This window comes from Seriola aureovittata, chromosome 15, assembly GCF_021018895.1.
Source record: "Seriola aureovittata isolate HTS-2021-v1 ecotype China chromosome 15, ASM2101889v1, whole genome shotgun sequence".
Lineage (NCBI taxonomy): Eukaryota > Metazoa > Chordata > Actinopteri > Carangiformes > Carangidae > Seriola > Seriola aureovittata.
The window spans coordinates 16,174,932-16,190,195 of record NC_079378.1 but is presented as its reverse complement, the minus strand read 5'-3'; the positions used below and the strand labels follow the sequence as shown (position 1 = coordinate 16,190,195).

The window sequence follows — 15,264 nt, the reverse complement described above, 5'->3', positions numbered from 1 at the left end:
AGTATCTTTGCACCTGTCTGGTGTGGTAGATCCCTGCCTCTATTAATCTTGTACTAAGTGCCTGCTCTTGTGCTGCCATGATTAGTGCTTTTGTGTCTATCAATCCATGTGGCTGTTTTCCAGCCACTGGTAGGATTTCTTGATATCAGCCACTTCTTCTATCTGTCGGTGGTACATGCCATATAGGGGCTTGTCCCTCCATGATGGTTCATCTTCCTCCTCAGCATTATTGGGTTTCTGCTGCCTGAGGTATTCACTTAGCAGCTCATCTTCGGGGGCCATCTTCCTGATGTATTACTGGATCTTGGTTATATCGTCCTGGACAGTAGCTCCGACGCTCTCCAGTCCTCGGCCTCCCTCGTTCCACTTAGTGTACAGTGTCAGGGTGCTGGACTTTCGATGAAACCCTCCATGCATTGTGAGGAGCTTCCTTGTCTTGATAGCAGTGGCCTCTATCTCCTCCTTTGGCCAGCTTATTATACCAGTGGGGTATCTGATGACTGGCAGAGTGTACATGTTGATGGCTCAGACCTTCTTTTTCCCATTCAGCCAACTTTTCAGGACCTGCCTTACTCTGTGCAGGTATTTGGCTGTGGGTGACTTCCTTGTGGCCTCCTCATGGTTCCCATTTGCCTGCGGAATCCCAAGGTATTTGTAGCTGTCCTGAACATCTGCAATGCTGCTTTCTGGTAGTTCAACCCCCTCTGTTCTTCATCTTTCCTCTTTTTGATACCATCCGACCACAGTTATCTAGTCCAGATGACATTCCGATGTCATTGTTGTAGATCTTATATATATATATAAGTTTTGTTTTTTTTGTTTTTTTACCTAAATTTGACTGTTTTTCAAATTATCTGTCAGCCCACTTATAATACCTTAAGTTGGGAACCACTCTGCTAGAAGATATTGAGGTGCACATTTTTAGCATGCTAGTATGTACAATATGTACAGCATGTCATTGATTGACCAGAGAGGACAATGAAACACTGCTGCTAAAGGACCGTATGGGTGGTTTTGCACCCAGCCCAGTAAACCCTGTGTGTTTATAGACAGATATCTCCAAACTTGCAAAAACAATTATGAGTAACTGAGAAAGTTTCTTTTGTAATTTGAGTAAAAGCTATAGAAAATTATATTTCCTTGAAGCCAAAGTATGAAGAAAATGAAAAAAAAAATCTGAGTGAAAATCAATATTCTTGTAATATTTATATATATTATCATTCTTGTAATGTTTTTGTTCTTATTTTATCAAATATTTAATGGTAGAAATACATGGGAATAGTTAGATGAGTTTTCAATGACTTTTTCTATCCTGTTGTCTATGATCCTGAGAAGCGAGCTCTTACATGATCCCCTTGTTTGTATGTATGTGCTACAGAGGTTGTCCCGTGACGAGCAGATGAGTGGTGGGCTGTGTGTCTTTCCAGAACAACATCAGGGGCTGGGCGTCCAGAGAACAACACAGCATAACATTGTGGGGGAACCAGTACAGAGCGGTACTGAGCACAACACACAAACATATAGGTGTTCCTAGGTGTACTGAAAAAGCAATTAAACAACTAATGATTTGGAAATACTGTATATAAAAGTTTGTTTATTGCATGTGCTTCGGCACATAATTCATCACAGTTTCATTATAAAATTCCTTTGTCTGTTTTTTTTAAAGCTGTCCGGCCAGTTACAATCAAGGCTGAAACAGCGGTGGAAAGACAGACCCACCTGGACAGACAGCTGGACAGACAGTCGTACAGTGGAGCAAAGCCAGAGCTGGAGAGAGAAAGAGATGAATGTACGGAGGTAGAATCCATGCTCCAGCAAGTGGGGCCTTATACAGAAATGTGCTCTTTGCTTGAAGAGTTTTACTCAGGTAGTGCTGAGGAGGAATCTGAAACAGAGGCAGACATAGACAGGGAGATAGTGGAGCTGTCCAAAATTACAGTGGATCAGCAGCTTAGCACCATTTTGGTCAACCTCAAAGTGTCGCAGGAGTTGCTGCAGCAGGCTAACTGGAGCCTAGACACAGTGGAGAGAGTTCTCCTGCTGGACCACAGAACGGAGGACCAACTGGATTCACTGACTGGGTTTAGAGATGCTCCTCCCTCCTCCTCCATGTCTTCCTTCTCCATATCCTCCACAAATACTTCTGGAGTTAATACTGCTGCTGCACCACCCTCAAAGCATTACAGTCTCTTTCTGCAAAGGGAGGATCATTGGGTACAGAACCTGGAGGCCCAGCTCCTGAGCAGAGATTGGGAACTGCTGAGCCATAAAGATTTGGCTTTGTGGCAGAGTCACTATCCAGCTGAACAGCAGCATTATGAGCAGGACTGGTCGCTGCAACTTTCTTCACGTAGCTATATGACAGAGAGCCATTCAGAGAGAGCTGATCACAGCACAAACAAGCTGAGCCAGTACAGATCAGCTCTGAACGACAGCCTTGTCAACGTCTTCTCTGGGAATAAGCTGCAGGTGAGTTATTAAAAAGACTGTTAAAGTGTTTTATGGGCGTCGTCTTCTTATAATTGGTTCCAGACAATCTGTGTAGAAGTTTTTTTGCTTTGAATAAATTCAAGAATTGTTTTCTAACTCAAACTCTGCCACTATCCGTGGATTTATAGCCCATTTTGCATGTTTACATACCATTTAAAAACTGTTCAAAATAAACCTTAACATAACATAAAAGAAGCAGCAAATAACTACATTTTGTTATATTTTGCCACATCTAAATAAATGAAAAATAAAAAAAGACCAGCCACAGCTACTTAGGTGATTTTGCTCCCGTCTCCATCTCAGCTCCACAGATAAATCCTTTTTTCTCATGTGGATAGAAAGTTGAGGACACCAGTTCACACAATCAAATGTCTCTCCTGGATGTGTGGACATATCTGTAGAGGAATACCAGGCATGGATTAGACATATGAAAACTATGTTGTCACTCATGAAGTAACACAATGGCAAATCTGTTTGCATGTCTAATCAGTCATTGTTAATCCTCTGCAGATATGGTTCAGGCATCCAGCATTCACTGATTTCAGGAGAGACATTGTTGGCCTGTAAATTATGCGTATTCACAATTTCCCGCACATAAAGTGGTATTTATAAAAGCAGAATGTGCATTTCTCATTGAACTCAGCCTACAGGGAGCAGTTTTCTAGAGATAGCTGAGGGTGATATGATGAGTCTTTAACTCATGGGTGAACATTTGGATTCGAAGGAGACAGCAGTGTGTGGGTGCTGCACAGCTGTCTCCTTACCTGGATGATGTTTCAGCTGGGTCATAGGAAACTCCAGTGAGTTTTGTGAGAGGCCAGAGTTTGAATTCAAATCCCAAACTACACACAAAAGTGAGGTCAGGCTTCTGGACTTCATGTAGGCCCTCTATTGTTCTGAGAAAATGGCAAGAGATCCAAAAAGGATATGTGTATAAAATGATGCATAAGGATCTCCTCATTTGATATTGTGTCGGTTTGAATGATCTCACTTAGTGTAAACATCATAAAGCTTAAATGAAGAGCTGGAACAAGATAATACACTATATGACACGCTCAGTCTGAGGAATAAAATTATGTTCCAAGCTGTTTAAGGGGAAATTAAAGGGTAAAGACAAAAATGCCCATTGCTTACAGAGTAAATGTGATGTGTCTCCTCCAGACATCCAGTTCACCAGAATATGCAAATGTTACAGTGGAGGTGTGCAGGCCAGCACCTAGTGAGAATCCACTGCTCGATACTTGCAACAACAGTAAGACGCTGATATTTCCTGTCACCACTGAGCTGTGAAAATTGTGTGAGGGAGATGTTTGCAAAGGGCTGTAAATGTTTGATTGCTTTCTCTGTCTCTCTCCCCAGAATGCGAGAGCTTTCCAAACATCTGTGAGGAAACAGATGCAGATGTCAGTGGAACACAGACACAGTATACACCCAACACTAACATGTAAGGACTCTTACACGGACCTCTGGACTTCATATTGCAGTGTATTGAGACACCTGTCACTTTGCACTGTAGCACTGACAGTAATCAAATATGAATTTTTTTTTGGTTATAACTACTTCCCATGGATATGTATGATATATATGCATTAAAGCATAAATGTCGTTCCCGGGTGAGAACTGCACTGAGCCCTTAAATCCAAACCAACAATAATTTCCTTCTTATAGAAGCACTTTGCAGCCTGTGCATGCAACTGATAATAAATCGTAAATATGAAACCACATCCCCATATCTTTACTAGAATTAACCAGAAAAGACGATAAAGTCAAACAATTAAACAAGAATGACGAACAATAAATAAAAAGTATGGACACCACGGCTGATGGCCATAAACTTTATGTAGTGACATTAAACTACTAACAATATTAACTGCACAGTGCCTGCAGCCCACAAAGGTATTATAAAAAAAGAAAGCCTGCACAGTGTATGCACATACACGCACAATGCGTGGCACCGCAGTGGTTATTATGTGCTCCTCTGGATGTTGAGTTACAACAATCAAGAAGTGTATTGTCGTAACGTCATTCTGTAAATCTTGATTATGGTGTTCTCCATAATCTGCCTGAGGTTCAGTTTCTCTACTCATTCATTCTCAATGCAAAATTGAGCCAATTCATTCATCCTCAGTGTTTTACTGCACTCCTCCAAGTTTTGGAACAGTCAGAGAGCGTGAGCATTTTGCAGTCACAACAGGGACTGTCAAAAACAGCAGAAAGATTGTGTGCACAACCGCAGACACACAGGCAGGCTGGATTGACAGGTGTAAGGGAAGCAGGGAATAGGAGACAGGTCAGCAGATGGATTTGACAGTCAGGTGACTAGGATAGGGAGGAAAGTCTGAGGACATCTGGTGCGCGGATGGAGAGTGACAGGAGACAGAACCCAAAGTTGAATTGTGTAATGAAGACATACACTACAGTTAGCCTGAGAATCCAGGGACTCTTTGACAGACAGTCTACTGTTTTTCTTTTTTTTCTTTTAAAATGTACCAAATGTTCCTTTTGAAGCACTCAGGCTGTGTCCATAATTACTCCCAGAATATGCAAATGTGGTGCACTATGTGGTGCACTTTTCACACACATCTTTACTCTCTCAGAGTGTCTGATTTTTGAGGGGAGAAATGTATCCACTATGGGTGATGAGAAATTACTGTTTGCCAGTTTTCTGTTTCCGTGTGCCTTGTGACTGCACAACACAGTGCAGCAGCAAAGCTAACCAAAACCAACGTGATATTGAGTAGCCAGCTGACAAATGTTGGGTTCTTTTTAAATTGAACTCAAGTTCAGATTGTGCTGCCGTTGGTTACCACAACAGTTCAAGGAAGCTGAAGAATTTGTGTAGAACAGTGTCCTGTGCCCTACACCTTGTATTCCATGCCAGTGAAGGGGGAAAGGAAACCAGCACTTGCAGATTAGTGTGTCCTCTGAAGAAAGTATATATTTGCTCTTTCCACTTCATTAATGAGAAGCCCACAGAACCGAATCCCTATCCGGAGCTCTATCTACCCATATGCAAATGTATTATATGAACATATATTATGTATATTATATTATATTTCGACCGTTCACTCCCAGATTTTCTGCTGTTCTTCTCTGCAGATCCTCTTAAGTTCTGTCTGTCTCTGAATCTGTTGGAGAGGGACATTATACACTGTTGCCCATAAAGTTGGAATAATTTTGTTTTCAGACACAATCCTCCACAATTTAAATGCCAGTAATCACTTTGGAAGACATGTTATACCATGCAAAAATTCATTGTAGATATTTTAATTATATGTACATATACAATTGTACTTTGGGTATTTAATATATGTTATGAACTTACAGTATATCTTCATATATCCAGAGGATGTATATATGTGATAATAATATAAGTGACTTATGGGGCAACACTCTTAATATAGGGATATGCAGTATATATCATATATTACATTCCTGTATGGGTAATTCCAGTAGCAATGTTCTACACAGCAAATCATAGGTTTTCATTCTTTTTTTATACTTGAAAAATCTACAGTGGCAAGAAAAAGTCAGTGAACTCTTCTTTATTAAGGATTCACCTGGCCTCCATATCCTGCCACTGTCCATTCGCTCACCAGATGCTTGTTTTCTGAATTCATTGGTTATAAAATGTGATCTGACCTTCATTTAAGTCACAAGTACAGGCAAATATAATATTCTTAAGGAAATAACACACATACAATTACAGTCTTTTGTGGCTTTACTGAACACAGCCATTAAACATTCACAGTGCTGGTGGAAACAGTCAGTGAAGCCTTGGATTTATTAACTGGTTGAACCTCTTTTGGCTCCAATAACCTGAAACCAGCTCTTCCAGTAGCTGTTGATCAGAACTGCTCATCCAGGAGGAAGATTGGACCATTCTCACTTATAGAACTGCTTCAGCTCACACATATTCTTAGGATATCTGGTGTGAGCGGCTGTCTTCAGCTCAGTCCACAGCATCTCTACTGGATTAAGGTCTGGGCTCTGACTGGACCACTCCAGAAGGTGGATTTTCTGTGTAGGGTCATTGTCTTGCTGCATCAGCAGCTTCTCCTGAGCTTCAGCAGGTGGACAGCCACTCTGACATTATCCTGGAAGAGACCTTGATAAACTTGGGAAAACATTTACCCCACGATGATGTGGAGCTATCCAAGCCCAGAGGCAGCAAAGCCCCAAATCATGATGCTGCATGTTCTTCAAACAGTTCAACCTTCAGTCCGTTAAACATTTTCCAAGTAGTGTTGTGGAGAGTCAAACTTCAGGTGCAGTGATGTTTCTTTGGATAGGAGCAGCTTCCTCTGTGTTGTCCATTGCAGGACTTGATCCTTCATGCTCCATGATGTGTGTGTGTGTTCAACTCATGAATAGAGATGTGAACCAGCTCCAATGATTTCCTTTTGCCTTTAGCTGTTACTCTGAGCTTCTTTGTTACTGATCATTCTGTGGTGAACCCTTTGAGATGAATCTGTAACCCTTTCAGCTTCATGCTCATCAACTCTTCTTCATCCTGAGTCTTCTCTGATCTTTGTTATGAGGCCTGGTTTACATCAGCTGATTTCTCTAAATGTTTGAGTGTTTCTAACCTACACCTCCAGTGTGGTTTAATCTTCTTGGCTTTTGTCGATGTCATTAGCACATGTAATAAATGTAGTGTATTTGCTGTAATGGAAGTGCAGCTCATTTGATTTGGGGTTCTGCACCGTTAGCTGCTGTAGTATTCAAACCCTTCACTCAGGTCTTGGTTGAAGCACCTTTGGCAGTGATTACATCCTCCAGTCTTCTTGGGTTTGATATCACAAGCTTTGCACATCTGGATTTGGGGATTTTCTGCCATTCCTCTCTGCACATCCTCTAAAGTTCTGTCTGTCTCTGCATCTGTTGGAGGGGAATGTCTGTGGACATCATTTTCATGTCTGTCCGGAGGGCCAGCTCTAGGAAGAGACCTGGTTGTTCCAGACTTCTTTCATTAAGAATGATGGAGGCCACTCTCGGGAACCTCCAATACAGCAGAAATGTTTTTGTATCCCTCTCAAGATCTGAGCCTCGACACAATCCTGTCTCTGAGCTCTGCAAGCAGTTCCTTCCTCTTCATGGTTTCCACTCTGATCTGCATTGTCAGCTGTAAGACCTTATATAGACAGGTGTGTGTCTTTCCACATCCTGTCCAATCAGCTGAATTTATCACAGGTGGACTCCAATCCAGATTTCCCAATCAGTGTATTTGTATATTGTAACTATATATCCTGTATATACAGCCCATCCCAGAATAATAAGCAATGAGAAGATAACATAATCTGTCTTTCTTTCTCTGTGTGTGTGTGTGTGTGTGTGTGTGTGTGTGTGTGTGTGTGTGTGTGTGTGTGTGTGTGTGTGTGTGTGTGTGTGTGTAGGGCTTGGTCAGACATGGCTCTGCTGGCTGAAGTCTCCAGCAGCTCATATTCTCCAACTCTGCCTCAGGAGAAACTCCACAGTATCTATGTCAACAGACATGGCCCACCCTGTAATAGTACCCCACGTAGCCCAGGTAAAAGTATGACTTGACTTGGTTTTCTTCACCATAAATATTTAGGCAATTCTACCAAGTTAAACTGTTAATAATAACAGGAGGAGGTGGATCAAATCTCCAAAAAATGTAGAATCTAGAAATGTAGAAAACAAGGGGTCTACATGCAGGCAGACACTGTAGGAATAACATCAGGGAGTTACAAGAAGACACAGTTTGGAGAACCACTAGGTGTTGTGTTGCGCAACCCCCTGAGATCAGCACTACATACTGTTTGTGGAAGAAACCTGGTCCTTCATTGTTTTAGGAACAGGTGCAGTGTACAAGCACTGTAGTAACCTGGTTATTGTAAAACTGCCGTTTTCAGATTTGTCCCCTAACCCAGGAGAGACCTTTCTGGAGAAATCTTTCCCAAATCCTCTACCTCGATAGAGAAACCATTTTCAAACATTTACGAAATTGGCTCACTGAAGAAAACTGACTGTAGTCTGGTTACTTTCATGCCTGTAAACACACTGATGTACAGCAATAAAAATTTGGATTCAAGTAAAGTAGAATATAAGTGACATTAGGCCGTTACCCGATGCATGTGTTGTGTTTTGACAGATGTACACTGGCGTATGATGACGGATGTTATTGAGGCTAATCTCCCAGACTCCCCTGCCTGCAGCCATCTCCAGAGTGAAAATTTCACCACACCAAGAGAAAGCACTGTACAGGTACAAGTACAGGTGTGGGTTTCTTCAGACAATTCTGGATAGACCTGAACCATTAGTGTTAATTTACCCACTTTTAATTCCCTCCAGCAACGATATCCTATACTGTTTACATTTACTGGCTACTGTAAGACAAGAATTAGATCTTAAAGCTGACCCTTATGTGCTGTTACTTTCTGTGAATTTCCAGGGGACAAACATTTGTCAGCCTCCACCCTTCGAGGTAGATTCTGCCAACAGTCTCCAGTGCTTCATCACAGCCAGCCAAGAAAAGCTGTTCACAGACAGTGTATCTCCCAGCTCCAGTGTCCACAGAGGCCACAGCACTGAGGAAGGAGAGCACAGAGTACAACTGCAAGAGGAAGGAGAGGGAGCAGGAGTGTCTGAGCTGGAAGGGAGTGAAGAGAGGCAGGAGGAAATGGAGGGAACCAGTGTTGAGGAAGAAAAGGAGGAAGAAATGGAAGACAAGGCAGAAGAGGAGACTGAGGAAATGGAGAAAGGATTACAGATGGTCAAACAGTGCACTGAAGGAGAAGAAGAGGAGGACGAGATAGCGAAACATGTTATAAAAGGCAGTGAGGTGGAGGAGCACGACCCACAGAGAGGTGAGAACCAACAGGCTGTACATGCAGCACCAACTTAAGCACCTAACATTTATATAAAAAAATGTAAAAAAAATACCAAAAACACAGTAGAAGAACATTCCAGTTTATTACAGCGTTTTTTTTCCATTATTCCTGTCAGTAATAATAACATTGTACTTACAGAGTTTAAGTCCAACTCCCTGACATTCCTGTCTCTCCCAAAAAATAACTTAAAACAAAAAACAAAAAAAACATTGTACTTAACGAGTTCACAGCTGAGATCTGTGAACACAGGATGAAGAAGTCTGTTGGTCAAAAAACACAAGCGGTCAGATTATGAGATGAAATCTGGTCTCATGCCGTGTGAGTTGTTTTCCACACAACAGTACTGAGGTTGAGCAGGTGTTCTGGTTCTTACAAACTGTAGTAAACCTGTACTCAGTAGCTCCACCACTAATAATGAAAACTACTATATCGAGAAATAATTATTGTTAATGTAAATACAGGGAATGGTTGAAGTTCTGACCAAACCGTTTGAAAAGCTGGATTTGATTTAATGAAAATCTTAACATGAAAACTTTAATAACCAAATATAAAGTGTTTTTATCAACAGTGTAATTTAATGTTATTTAATAGAGCAAATAACAGTGAATGGTGGAGCAAATAACAGCGACTCATTACTGAAAATTCTCAAATATATATTACATTGAGTCTCAAACAACAGAAATAGCTTGAACTAAAACATGTCCTCAAATATTGATGTTTATATTTTGATGTTGATATTTTCTCAAAAACGCTGTAAGATGAGAAATGTCAGTGTAACTGGATGTTTATGGCTGATGATCAACTTGCATAAAAATAACACTGTTGAAATGAAGGGAACTCAAACAAATCTTTGAATAGCGTGCAAGAGAAGTTCATCATGGTTTATGGAGCTTTATGCATTCTACTTCACTTTACAGATGTGGGATCAGAAGTGGAGGAAGAGGAGGATGAAGATATTGATGACAGGATGAAGAACATAACAGGATTATTGGGTAACAGTGAAGAGACAGGAGACAACACCTTTGTTAACATCAGTAAGCTATAACACATGACTGTAAGAGATTCTATTAGGTTAATTGGCATTAGTACTGTGATGTGTGCATTGTTGGCTTGTAAGTGTTGATTTGTTCACTCAGGGGACCTGGGTGCAGACACAGTCACTGCAGATCCTGAGAAGAAGAACGAGATGGGGGTGTGTCCGGAGTCATGGTGGAGTCTCAGTTTACTGGAGGATACCAACAGGTAGGTGACGGCAGCTACTGCTCTGATAACACATAGCCTGCTCAGCATGTCACACCTACTACTTCTCCTACCCCAAATATGAAGGTGTAGCAGAGGCATTGGCAGTAACCTGCTGACAGACAGCTGACCTGACACTTATAGTAGTGCTGAGGCAGCAGTGAGGAAAAGATGAAGCAAGTACAGTAGAAAAGCTCTGTGATTGGATCATTGCATGTGATCAAGCTGAGGTATATGATAATTTCTGAAAAAAGTAAGATTAATTTAGTATTTTATTTTTGGTGTCATGTCTGGAGGAAACCAGGCATAATGATTTGAACTGGTTGTCCATTTGCTGCATTGTCAGCTGTGAGACCTTTTATAAATAGGTGTGCGTCTTTCCACATCATTTCCAATCAATAGAATCTACCACAGGTAGACTCCAGTCAAGGTGTAAAAACATCTCAAAGATGCAAAGTACATAGCAAAGTAGCAAAGTGTCTGAATACTTATGTCAATGTAATATTTAACTTTTTTCTTTTTAAATTTGCAAAATTTTCTAAAATTGTGTTTTCACTTTGTCATTATGGGATATTGAATGTAGATAAATGCAGACTCACTGACAGATGTTCCCGCTCTAATCACATTAAAAATAATTTTTGGTGCTGATTTAAACACTGGTTCGAGAGTATTACAGTATAGATATTTATTATGGTATTAATATTAATAATTAGTCGTTAGTATTACATTTGAAGCTTTTTTGCATTTTTGTTGCTCATTTGATCCAAGTATTTACAGTAGTTTGCGCTTGTAGACAGAATCAGTGGAAACATTCTTGGCACAACTGTTGCTTCATGAATGAACCTCCAGCTGATTGTTCGTCTCTTAAGTCTCAGGCCTCAATCAGCTCAATCCACTTGAGCACATAAACATGAAAATTCAGGATTACTTAAACTTTCCAGTGCCTGTAGCTGAGTTGTGGTGTGACCATATGGTCTGTGTGTGCTCTCTCTGTCAGAGCCCACTCAACACTAGATGATGTGCTGCAGGGTCTTGTAGTAGACGGCACCAGAAAGAGTCCAGGAACCAGTAAAGAAGCCACCACAGTGTGAGTATCAAGTACAGACAAGGGCAGAGTTAAAGAGTAAGATGTCACTACAACTGAAAGATATGTTTTAAATTCATTACTCACTTTTATTCTGTTTGTTTTTGAGGTGAAAAACCAATGGTGTAACTTCACTCACTCGCTCACTCACTCGCTCACTCACTCACTCACTCACTCACTCACTCACTCACTCACTCACTCACTCACTCACTCACTCACATGTAAGGATGTAGTGAATGATATACTAAGAGTAAATCCCATGTGTAGGTTTCAGGTGTTTGAAGGACAGACTTGTGATGAATGACACGCAGGCAGCTCCGGTGATGACTGGTCCACCACCCAAATGTCTCAACTGGTAAGTTTATTAAGACTCCTATTTGAATAAAAATAAATAAATAATTATAGCCACAAGCGTCAATTCCAACTCCAATACTATGTTCCTGCACTGCAGTTTCAGGACTGCAATTAAATTTTTAGGACCCCAGTTTCTTGTGCCAGCACCACCTAGCGATTAGGAGGCTGCAGTTTCAGGACCCTATTTAACTGCCATAAAGGTTTATTCCACCCAAATACTACTTGTACTACATATATACTACTAAGTGATATATATATACTACTATATAAATACTACAAATAAATTTTGTAGTATATTTTGTAATTTTTTTTTTTTTTTTAATACAATAATAAAGACTAACAATAACAAGGACTGTAAACAAATGTGTGCAACAAGTGGTCAAGTGGAGGACACTCTGGGAAAGAACCTCAACGACTCCTGAAAGGGAGAGAGAGTAGAAATAACATGTTATTTAAATTTAACTAAGGATATACGTTATACGGTACATGATGTGACCAGTGTAAATCTCTGCGTTGTGACTGGATGGATTCATTTACTCAACAGTACGTGACAAAACGTGATGGGAATATCTTTTATGCTAATAAAGCAGAAAGCGAGGTACAGTCCATGAGTGGCAGGCTCCATTTCCCTCAGCTCTTCTCCCCAGGGATGAAAGATTAGGGCAACTAAAATAAGTACAGTAAATACATTTTAAACTAATACATTTTGTATATAAAGTAAAAAATTGAATGACCAAAAAAGCAGAATTAATGCTAATTTAATACGAATTTTCCAGCCGCTATAATTTAATATCGTAATGTTGCTAATATATAGCATAGCCTCTAAAAGATTATAAGACATGTTCCTGCAGTACCGGAGGCTGCAGTTTCAGGACCGTAGTTGTGTATTGTTAATAATTATATATAATTTAATTAATATAAATATGGTAGATGGTTGTGTTAATAAGGTAATTAGTTTGCTACTCACTAAAGTGTTTATGTTAGCTGTCATACTCACTCTCCGTTGTTCATCTTCGTACAAAATGTGGTGCTGAGGTCCAAATCATTAGGTGCATTGCAGTCCCCAGTTCTACAGGAACACCCTACTCAGCAATTCGCGAGTTCTAACCCGTTTGTGCTCAACAGAGAGAAGCAGCCAAATTTCAGCTAACTACATAAAACTGCTAAAAATCCACCACAGAGACCTCTGTCGTGACGGGGGCTTCACTGGGTTCCAATGTATGACATCTCTCACTGTAAGAGTAGATAAATGTTTTTCGTTTGTGTTTGAGAGAACTGTCTTTTCTGCTCTGTTTTTGTAAATACAGGACTGTGTGGGAGCAGGAGCAGACTCTTCATGAACTACACCAACATGTTCTTTAATGTGTGAAACTGCAGTTTTGTTACTGGTGTTGTATTTCCCAGGGTGTTTTGTTTGTAGTTTGCTGTTTTTAAGAAAGCTCTGTTATTCTTGAAGATTTGACTTAAACAGTTGCTGAAGCTGTGAATACACTGTCTGTAAAGGTGTTTGTTTACATTGTGCTGTTTGAGGATGTGCAAATAAAAATCATATGCAATGCAATACCATCTGATTTTAAAACAGTCCCATCCCAACAACATATTTCTATACTTCAGCCCACACCCAGGTTTTTGTTCCAATATCAAATGATACTTTCTTGATAACTTACTTTGAGAAATACAGTATGAGCATGTTTTTGTATTCCTCAGATTATATATAAACCAGATTATGAATCTGAGTTTTTGATCAGTTCTATAAACAGTTTGGTCAGTAACAAAAAAGTATTGAGGTTCAATACCCAGCCCTGTTACACAACACTAAGAGTTCACATTTTCTAACGTTGACCCATGTCAGGAATAAACAGAACAAAATTTTAAAAAATCTGTATTTTTACATTTGAAGTATTTACAATGAAAGGACCAGGTGATGGAGATGTGATGAGCCCCACATCTGAAAGAGAGCCACTCTGACTCATGGCAGATGCAGTGGATGTGTCAGTAGAGTAAAGAAACTGGTCCAGTCCCGCTGTCAGAAGACTGGTGTTCTGCTGAGATTAGTCTGAAGTCAGAGAAACCACAGACAGCGCAGTGGACTTGTTAGTCATGCGATTAGTAAACAAGTATCTTAGTCCCTGAAAATCTAGTTTTTGCTGTCCAGTGGTTTAATTACTTAGCTTGATGCAGACAGGTGCACTCCAGGACCCTGTGACATCACCATTGGTTTGGTTACAGGTGCAACAGCATAACAACCACTTTCATTGGATGTTGTTGGAAGTGAAATACAGCTTTTTTAAAATACTAGTCTGAAGAACTTGTTCTTGTTTTATGGCTATTATCAGATCTGAAGAGTTGAACTGTGTTTTCATTGGCTGCTGTAAGGCATCAACTACAAGATGTTCCACCCTCTTTGCAATACGTCATCATGCAGCTGCTTCTATGTGTGAACCTTATGGAAAGTAAAAACAGGAGACATTTATTCTTTATATGTGTTTTGCTGAATTCCTTCATGTTTCTGAATGACATGCACATTATTCATTTTAAACATTTTGTTCTGTGTAATAGGACTGATAATGGCACAGGGTGAAGCACACCACACAGTGAGGCTGCAGCAGGAAGTGACACACCGGGATGACAGGTGGTGAAGAGCAGGCAGGGGGCAAACATCCAGTGATATGAGTGCACCCGGTCTGGTCTCAGAGTAACAGTTCAAAAGTTCAGAGTCATTTCAAAAATCGACATAAATTCAAATAATCAAGAGGCACGCTGCTCCCCAAGCTTTTATAGTCTCAGTCCCGGGTAGCATCCACTTGATACAAGAGCCGGACCGAGTCTGCTCTGATCAGGACCCAGCAGCTGGAACAGGGGGCCAAGGGTTAGGCACAAGAGTGTGTGTGTTTGTGTGTGTGTGTGTTCGTGTTTGTGTCTGTGTCTGTGTGTGTGTAAAAACAATTAAAACAAGCAATGGCAGGCAAAAGCAAATTGTGACAGTAAAAGTCCTATAGGCAAAAACAACATTGCTATCTATCTGAAAAGTGTTGTGGAGCCACTCTAAACAACTGGTCCCTGACTTAAGGCAACGTATGAGCACTGAGGCGTGTGGATGCAGGAAGGGGAGAGGGGCAGAGGAGGGCCCTCTTATTTGATTCTACCCTCTGGCTCCCAAAGGCATGACCTGGCGACACTTTATCCACTGTCCCGGACCAGACCAAATTTTTAAGTAATAAAAGTGGTCTGAGTCTCTCTTGG

The 15,264-nt window shown here is 40.6% G+C and overlaps 1 protein-coding gene across 3 annotated transcripts in view; it reads left to right on the top strand.

Annotated features, from left to right (window-relative positions):
• LOC130182002 (inactive serine/threonine-protein kinase TEX14-like) overlaps window positions 1–13,582 on the top strand; it is a 29,372-nt gene extending 15,790 nt beyond the window's left edge. For 2 of the 3 annotated variants that reach the window (XM_056396515.1, XM_056396516.1), the window contains 12 exons: window positions 1,379–1,496; window positions 1,667–2,469; window positions 3,652–3,742; window positions 3,850–3,934; window positions 7,887–8,020; window positions 8,606–8,718; window positions 8,906–9,320; window positions 10,262–10,378; window positions 10,481–10,586; window positions 11,581–11,670; window positions 11,935–12,022; window positions 13,329–13,582. In XM_056396515.1, the coding sequence (XP_056252490.1) occupies window positions 1,379–1,496; window positions 1,667–2,469; window positions 3,652–3,742; window positions 3,850–3,934; window positions 7,887–8,020; window positions 8,606–8,718; window positions 8,906–9,320; window positions 10,262–10,378; window positions 10,481–10,586; window positions 11,581–11,670; window positions 11,935–11,971 (2,109 nt within the window). In that variant the 3' untranslated portion in view covers window positions 11,972–12,022; window positions 13,329–13,582. The remainder of the gene's footprint in view (window positions 1–1,378; window positions 1,497–1,666; window positions 2,470–3,651; window positions 3,743–3,849; window positions 3,935–7,886; window positions 8,021–8,605; window positions 8,719–8,905; window positions 9,321–10,261; window positions 10,379–10,480; window positions 10,587–11,580; window positions 11,671–11,934; window positions 12,023–13,328) is intronic. The other variant, XM_056396517.1, reaches the window with a different exon arrangement.
• The last annotated feature ends 1,682 nt before the right edge of the window (window positions 13,583–15,264 follow it).